This window comes from Doryrhamphus excisus, chromosome 22, assembly GCF_030265055.1.
Source record: "Doryrhamphus excisus isolate RoL2022-K1 chromosome 22, RoL_Dexc_1.0, whole genome shotgun sequence".
NCBI lineage: Eukaryota > Metazoa > Chordata > Actinopteri > Syngnathiformes > Syngnathidae > Doryrhamphus > Doryrhamphus excisus.
This window is the reverse complement of record NC_080487.1, coordinates 8598964-8607500: the sequence shown is the minus strand read 5'-3', so window position 1 is coordinate 8607500 and position 8537 is coordinate 8598964. Positions and strand designations below refer to the sequence as shown.

Genomic DNA, 8537 nt, shown 5'->3' with positions numbered 1-8537 from the left:
GGATGGTGTTCTTCGGATTGTACTCTTCATTCTTCTTCCTCCAAACACGCTTATTGGAATTATGACCAAAAAGTTCTATTTTGGTCTCATCTGACCATAAAACTTTCTCCCATGACTCCTCTGTATCATCCAAATGGTCATATGCAAACTTAAGACGGGCCTTGACATGTGCTGGTTTAAGCAGGGGAACCTTTCGTGCCATGCATGATTTCACATCATGACGTCTTAGTGGATTACCTACAGTAACCTTGGAAACGGTGGTCCCAGCTCTTTTCAGGTCATTGACCAAGTCCTGTCATGTAGTTCTGGGCTGATTCCTCACCTTTCTTAGAATCATTGAGACCCCACGAGGTGATATCTTGCATGGGGCTCCACTCCGATTGAGATTGACCGTCATGTTTAGCTTCTTCCATTTTCTAATGATAGCTCCAACAGTGGACCTTTTTTCACCAAGCTGCTTGGTAATTGCTCCGTAGCCCTTTCCAGCCTTGTGGAGGTGTACAATTTTGTCTCTGGTGTCTTTGGACAGCTCTTTGGTCTTCGCCATGTTACAAGTTAAAGTCTTACTGATTGTATGGGGTGGACAGGTGTCTTTATGCAGCTAACGACCTCAAACAGGTGCATCTGATTCAGGATGATACATGGAGTGCAGGTGGACTTCTAATGGGCAGACTAACAGGTCTTTCAGGGTCAGAATTCTAGATGATACACAGGTGTTCAAATACTTATTTGCAGCTGTATCACACAAATAAATTGTTAAAAAATCATGCATTGTGATTTCTGGATTTTTCTTTTTAGTTTATCTCTCTCACAGTGGACATGCACCTACGATGAAAATTTCAGACCCCTCCATGATTTCTAAGTGGGAGAAATAGCAAAATAGCAGGGTGTTCAAATACTTATTTTCTTCACTGTACATATGAGTGTATATATATATACACACACATGTATGTGTATATGTACGTATGTGTGTGTATATATATATATATATATATATATATATATGTATATATATATACACATATGTACGTGTATATGTATGTATGTGTGTATATATACACATATGTACGTGTATATGTATGTATGTGTGTATATATACACATATGTACGTGTATATATACATATGTGTTTGTGTATATGTACGAACGTGTATATGTACGTATGTATGTATATGTATGTATGTGTGTATATATACACATATGTATGTATGTGTGTATATATACACATATGTACGTGTATATATACATATGTGTATGTGTATATGTACGAACGTGTATATGTACGTATGTATGTATGTGTATACGTACGTACGTGTATATGTACGTATGTATGTATGTATGTGTATACGTACGTATGTATGTATGCGTATACGTACGTATGTATTGTATGTATGCAATTTTATGCATATACGTAGTATATGTATGTATATATGTGTAAGTAGAAAGTTTTACATCTTATTTTGCTTTTATGACAAAATGTTCTGGTTTGAAGAAATCCAGTGTGTATAATACAGTTTATTTTCCAGTACATCCAAGACAAACATCTTTATAAAAGCATTTACACTTTCAAACAGTATACATTGATTTGATATCCAGATTGTCAAGTTGAAGTTTTCCAATGAAAGTGGTGACAATGGATATTCATAGTGCACATGTGAGATCATTCTCTTTTTGGAAAAGGTGCTGACGTTTTTATGAGAAAACGCAAAAGAAGTCTTTTAATTCTCAGTAGCTGTCAAAGGGCTGGGGGCGCACTGCCCTTCCACTCGCTGTATGGATGGAGGTCTTTTGGCCACTTTGGAGGAGGAGGGGATGTCAGCAAACATGACAGACCTGCCATCAGGGCAGAGCAGTACGCTGGAGTCCGCCTCACACTTTGTGGTTCTGTTGGGCCACAAGGCCTCGGCTGGACTGTGCCTGATGCCGAGGGCACCCTGAGCGAGGATCTCTGTGTTCATCACTGATGCTCCTGCGTTGCTCATCTTAATGAGCATCTCTAATGACTGCTTACGGGTCTCCAGCATCATGGCCTTCCTCTCCTCCTCCTCGTCTTCCTTCCCGTCCTCCTCCTCCTCCTCCTCAGTTTCTGTGGTGTTGTCCTTAAGTCCCACACCCTGCTCTCCTCTTTTGAAGGAAAGATCCAGAGGCCCATCACTCTGGCGCGCCGTGCGCTCCAGCGCTACGTGGATGTGTGAGAGCTCATTGCGGATTTTAGTCAAATGCTCCCAAAGGTGTTGCTGCACGGGAAGCTCCTCCTTCTCCAGGTTGGAGATTTTGCGCTCTGCCTCCTTGTACTCCTGTAGTGCCTTGGAGAGGTCACTAAGGAGGACGGCCACAGATTCAGAGGCCCCATCCCTGATTGGATGGGCTGTTGTTGGGTTCTGGCTGCTGAAGCCCCCAGAAGTAGTACGAGAGAATGCTTCGCTTCTTGGACTGCTAAGATGATCCGTGTATGAAGGTTCTGATGATCTTGTCTGTGAACTAAAGAGGGAAGAAAGTTCAGGTTCCTTCTGCACCTACCTCTTTATAGAATGAAAGGAGATCTTACCTGCCATGGAGAAGAAGTTTCTCTGGTGCCACACCTAGTGTAGAAGCTGTCTGGATGTTCTTCAGAAGGTCCAAAGGGAAGCCCAGACTTGGTTTCTTCTCCATGGGGGCCTCGTGATTCATTAAGGGGGCTGCTGTCCTTTTGAGGCTCAAGCCTGGTTTACCGTCCACTTTATCGCCCAACCTGTAGGCCTGCAGGTCTGGGGAACCCCCCTGGGGGGACATCCGGCCACCAGGGGAGATGGTGGTGACCCCGGGCCTCAAAGCAGGCACTTTCCACAGATTAGCTTTGGGCTGGAAGCCAGGCAAGGAAAATGTATCTAAAGTGGAGGTTTTGGGTACTTTGGTAGCGTCACTCTGACTGGAGGCCGCTCCGAAGCTGTGCTCACACAGGAACGGGTAGTAGAGCCTCGGGGGGAGGAGAGTTCCATCCGAGTGGCCGCTGGAGGCCGGGTGAATCAGCTGAGCAGCTGACGCCAGGAAGGGGAGCTGAGCGAGCTGTGCGTGAGTCTGAGTGGCGACGCTTGTGGCGGGAAGCGCTGAGTTTATGTAGGAGAAAAGGCTGGAACTGATGGGGTAGCCCACCCCGAGCACTGAGAGGTTGAGCCCCGCTGGGTCCTGGTAGTCCACCAGGTTTGGAGGAGGAGGGTAACACGGGATTGAACTGCTGACACGACTCTGAGCGCCTTCAGCTTTGGTCTTGGTGGAGGAGGTCAGCAGGCGCCACTGGTCCGAGATCAGCCCTGGAGCCGTCATGCACGCCTTTGTAAGCTTGTAGTGCTTCAAGTGTGCCTCCACCTCCACGGAGCGAGCTCGCAGGAGCTGCTCCTCCAGGGAGAGCATGTCGGACATCAGCAACTCTGAATCTGCTTTGCTTTTCATTCTGCTCTCTGCGGCGTCCACTCTAGTGGACGTCTCTTTGACCGACGGCGTCACCTCCACGCCCTCCTCCTCCTCCTCTTGTCCCCTGGTGATCCGATCCTCACCTTCTTCCTCCACGTGCCTCTGCTGCCTCTCCTCCGTCCGTGTTACCTGCTCTTGTGCATCTTTCCCAGCAGCGTGGAGGCCCTGTTGGAAGGGTCTCAGCTGGTCCGGATGCAGGATGTTGCCCTTCTTATAGGGCCAGTCAGACTCGATGAGCAGGGACAGGGAGTTCTTGCAGAGGCTGTACTTCATGTGGTTGTACAGGTGGGACTTCTCCATGCAGGTGAAGGGGCACTGGAAACACTTGTAGTTGTAGGGCTTGCCCCATGGCCGAGGGATATAATGGGGCTTTTTGGGCTTACGCTCCTTGTGTTTGCTGGCAGACGTCACTTTGCAAGCATCGTCTTTGGACATGATTGATTGACAAGACTGTGTGATGGTGGCTTAGGGTACTGATGTTTGGATGTTGGGAGTCAGCTTTCAGTGTATTTGCTGATGGGAGGACGCATTTTCTTGGCACCAAACCTGTGGACAAACAAAATGATTTTCATTTGAAAACTCTTTGGTTTGGTTTGAACTGGCCCCCCAGGGAATATTTTTGACATAAAATGACATAAAAACATTACGAAGGCGCATGTAGAACTCTTACGAGTATTTTTCAAAAATATAGCATGTTAGCATATTAGCATATTAGGAGTAATACAGGCCTGAAATTTCCTTAATTGATAAAAATAAAAACAGGAAACTACACATTCCAAAAACATGCTAGGTTAATTGGCCACTCCAAATTGTCCATAGGTATGAATGTGAGTGTGAATGGTTGTTTGTCTATATGTGCCCTGTGATTGGCTGGCCACCAGTCCAGGGTGTACCCCGCCTCTCGCCCCAAGACAGCTGGGATAGGCTCCAGCACCCCCGCGACCCTCGTGAGGATAAGTGGTAGAAAATGAATGAAACAAATATCAAAGTGGTCCTACCACAAACCCAGCTTGAGGTTCCCACTGTACCTGCCACCCATCATTAGTCCCAACAGAGAGTACCAGGCCCTGGGAGGTTCTGGGCTCGGGGGCAGACGGGCCAGGAGCTGTGCACCTGTGCAGGGGAAAGGGGGGGCGATATAGACCAGCCCCTTGTAGTCCGGCTAGCAGGCATGACATGGTAAGGAATAGATGTGGTGTTGGGGGGTTTATAAGGCCTAATGAGGGCCTGGCGTCATGCCTGGGGGGCATCATTAGTGCCATGACTGGGATCTGGGTCAGGACATGGTGCATAAGTTCAAGAGCTCCCCTGTTCTGGGTCGTACTTAGGAAGTTTGTAAAGAAGCCATTGCAGGCGTGAATTTCATTTAATGAAGAACAAAGTCAAGTTTGTTCTTCCACTTTAGAGCCTGCGGTCAATGAAGATGTGAGGAGCTCCTTTCGGGCGTTTTTCTCTTTATCCTTAAGCCAAGATAAAAAAAAAAAAAGACTGAAATATACTGAAGGTAAGTAAATATGATCTTTTTGAAATTGTTTCAAACGCTGCTAAATCCCCCCCCCCCCCCCCCCCAAACTGTCCCTGACGACCATTCCATCGACTCTCTTGTCCGCCTCGGGGCTCTGACTCTCATAATGGAGCCTAACAGCTGCTGCTACCAGCCAATCAATACAAATCTTTTTTTTTAACTGTTCATTTTCTCCCCTCCATACACCTCTTCTGGCCACTGACGGTGCACCACTGCCCCCCTCGCCCCATCCCGTTTGTATCCGAAGCCTGCGGTCTTGTTTTGGGCTTTTACAGCTGATCCAACAAGCTGAACCACTTGAACATATTGTTACGATTAAGGAGGGTCACCACTGTATCGACATGCATCAGCAACACACACACTGATGCCATATTATTGGGGGGGGGGTATCTTAAAATTGTAATAAATAATGTAAAAATACCATTCAATTATGATTTCAGCGATGATGAGCTGTTTGTCTCCCTCTAAGTCCTGTCCTGGGAAAAAAAAAAAAAAAAAAATTACACTTTTTTTGTAAATGATCACAAGTAAAAAATATTTGATTGGATATAAATATTTTTTGGAGTGAATGAATTACACAATTATTTATATTAAATATACAATATTTATATTTATATTAAATATACAATATATACAATAAATGTATAATAAATGTATAATAAATGTATATATATATATAATGTATATATATATGTATGTATATATATGTATATATATATATATATATATAATGTGTGTATATATATATACATTTATAATATAATAAAACAATATATATACATTTATGCCTTTTAATTCATAATTTATTTCAGATCTCTGTAATTTTACCCCATTCTTATCATGCATTTTCATCCGTACCTTACCTAAACGTGCCTTCACATACATACGCAAATATTATGTATAGAAAAATTCAACCATATAATCATTAAATGCATTCGATTAATAAAAAAATGTTCATATTTCAGTGCAAATAGTAAAAATGCATTTTTAATGTTTTCTAAGCCACAAAGCCACGAGAATGTACTTTTCTTAGTCCATGCAGTACCACTTTGGTCCTAATTCTTTATTGCTGTTATAATTAGAAATAAATAAACACATTGCTGCATGTTTACCTGTCGGCCTGGTGAAGTGTCCGTCTCTCTCCTGTGGTGGTAGTGGTAGTGGTAGTAATGGTGGTAGTGGTAGTAATGGTAGGAGTAGTTCTATCCTGGTGCGGCTGGGTGCCTGTCACTCCTCCTGTGCGCCTCTTCGTCCCGCTCAAATGGGAGCACAGGAGGGAGTGTGCACATATATATATTGACTGGGAGCATTGCCCTCAGGCACTACAATACAGTCAGCCAACACCCCCTCCCCCAGACCCCTTTACCACCACCTTTACTTTGGATTGTCAAATGTGGTCTCTACCTTGCAGCCAGGATGCAACTTAAAGGTTAGAGTAGTGATGGCGTCCTAATGCGTGTTTTCTTACCAAAACTCAGACAGTTTCCTACACATTATAAATCAGTCAAAAGTTTTTAATAATCATTTTCTTGTTTTAATATGAAGATTCAACAGTCAAAGTAGATTTTGTCCACTGTGTACTGTAATATATTAGTACTAATATTACTAATGCATCTTTCTTTTTAAGTAACCTAAGGAAGTTCTTCTAATAACCAAACTCATTTGACAAAAGAATGACAAAAAACATCAGCTACCCATAAGATTATTATATACTAATTTTTTTTACACTAATTGAGTATTTTAAGTTAATGGTCTTGGTATTGCCCCTGGTTTTCAATGGAACAGTTTTGTTCCTGAGGAAGGAATTGAAGGAATTCTAAAATGTTTCAAAAATGAATATCCACATATATTCATGTAACACAGCCAACATGAATGGCACATCCTGAAGAGCTTTTAAACGTTGAACTCACTGAGACGGGAAATGCGTCCAAAAAGGACGGACATAATATGAAGACGAGAAGGAGAATGTATCCAAAAATATCAAAAATCAATGATATTGTATTGCAATGAAAAGAATAAGACGCTTTTTACTAAGTCCAGGAGGACTTAAGAAAGTGACTTCCATGTGTTTGAGTGGAAGAGTATCTTCTCTCCCTCCTCCATGTCACTGAGCGCTCCTGTCTTTCCTTTTCCTTCTGATTGACCAGACATCCTCTTTCCCCCGCTGTCACATTTGCTACAGATGGTTAGGCTCTATGGAGTGGCCTGTCAGTCCCCATTTGGCCGCCTCAGTACGACAGCCGGCCCGATGGCTCGTGAAGGGCCCCTGACTTCCAACGGCGCACAGACCATGACATTTGACAAACACGGTGCTTGTGCACGGCGAAGGCGGTGGAGAGATGGTATGATTTCGATGTTAAGTCCTGTTTTAAGTCTCGTCTGATGCTGTGGAAAAGAGGTGAGGCTGAGTCAAGTATTGAGGAGGAGCTCAGGGTCCTTATGGGGCGGCATCTGTGGAGGCTGACAGCAGCACTCCATTACTGCTCTGAGAAAGGAACTGGGGGGCTCCAACAACACACCCACCAGGCAGAACCAGCTGTGCCCATGCATCCAAACACACACACACACACACACACACACACACACACATTCTGCTGCACGACTAAAGAAGATTTGTTTAGAATAGAAAAGTATGTTCCAACTTGAGATGGAGTGGTCCTCTTATTCCACTTTCTGAGTCTGAAGCCTGAGGTGGAATAGCTAACAGCTCCTCTCTGAGCGTGCGCTGCCGGGCACATTAACTAAACTCATATCGCTCTCAGCCAATATCAATTATTCACCGCAGCCATACCCCCCCAGCCCCTTACCCCTTCCAGAAGGAGAGCAATACCTCAAGCTATTCCCTGCTTTCTGTTTGCCAGGATTTTCAGTCATGCACTTCATCCCGGAGTTGGATAAATCCAACTGGACCTGCGGAACATTTAAATCTAATGAGATGGTGTAAAATGAACAGACATGTTGACATCATACACTGCACTTTGGATGGCAACAACATTTCCCGTATAAAGGGGAAATGAACCACTTCTAAAACTAAAGTAAAGTAAAACTACACACAGCCGCATCATGGAGAGGGAAAAGGAAGGTGCTTGCAGAGGGAGGCTGTCACATAGGTATTGCACAATATATAGTTATCACACGTAATAAAATTAAATAAAACTAAAATAAAGTAAAACTACTCACTGACACAACAAAAATTGAACATGGGGTGTTTTATAGGCACTACATAGTGAATAGTAGTATAATAGTATATATAATAGTATATAATATATAATAGTAATAATAGTATACAGATCTAAAATAAAGTCAAACTACTTACAAAGTGGAGAGGATATATAGGTATATTACCATATATTAAATTGAAAAGTAAAAGTAAATTGAAGTAAAACTAGTCACACAGTTTTACTAGTATAATAAGTGCATTTTCGCTTGGTGAAATGTATTTGTATATGTAATTTATATTTCTTTAACTGTATTGCTCATATGGTACAGTATTAAGCATCCAGACCCTTTTCTATGTCATGTTGGACCTGCGGAACGTTCTTTAGGACCCTTTAAGAGATTAA

General features: G+C 43.2%; 1 protein-coding gene across 4 annotated transcripts; it reads right to left on the bottom strand.

Annotated features, from left to right (window-relative positions):
• Positions 1-1501: 1501 nt before the first annotated feature.
• Positions 1502-6231, bottom strand: prr35 (proline rich 35). 4 transcript variants are annotated; one of them, XM_058061885.1, is made up of 4 exons: positions 6087-6231; positions 5396-5450; positions 2548-3995; positions 1502-2480 (listed from the first exon to the last, which is right to left on the bottom strand). In XM_058061885.1, exons 3-4 carry the CDS (start codon positions 3882-3884, stop codon positions 1718-1720), a joined length of 2100 nt encoding a protein of 699 aa, XP_057917868.1. In that variant the 5' UTR covers positions 3885-3995; positions 5396-5450; positions 6087-6231; the 3' UTR covers positions 1502-1717. The 4 variants fall into 4 exon arrangements, with proteins under 4 accessions (XP_057917868.1, XP_057917869.1, XP_057917870.1 ...); XM_058061886.1 differs by having other exon boundaries at positions 5396-5445; XM_058061887.1 differs by lacking the exon at positions 5396-5450.
• Between the last annotated feature and the right edge of the window lie 2306 nt (positions 6232-8537).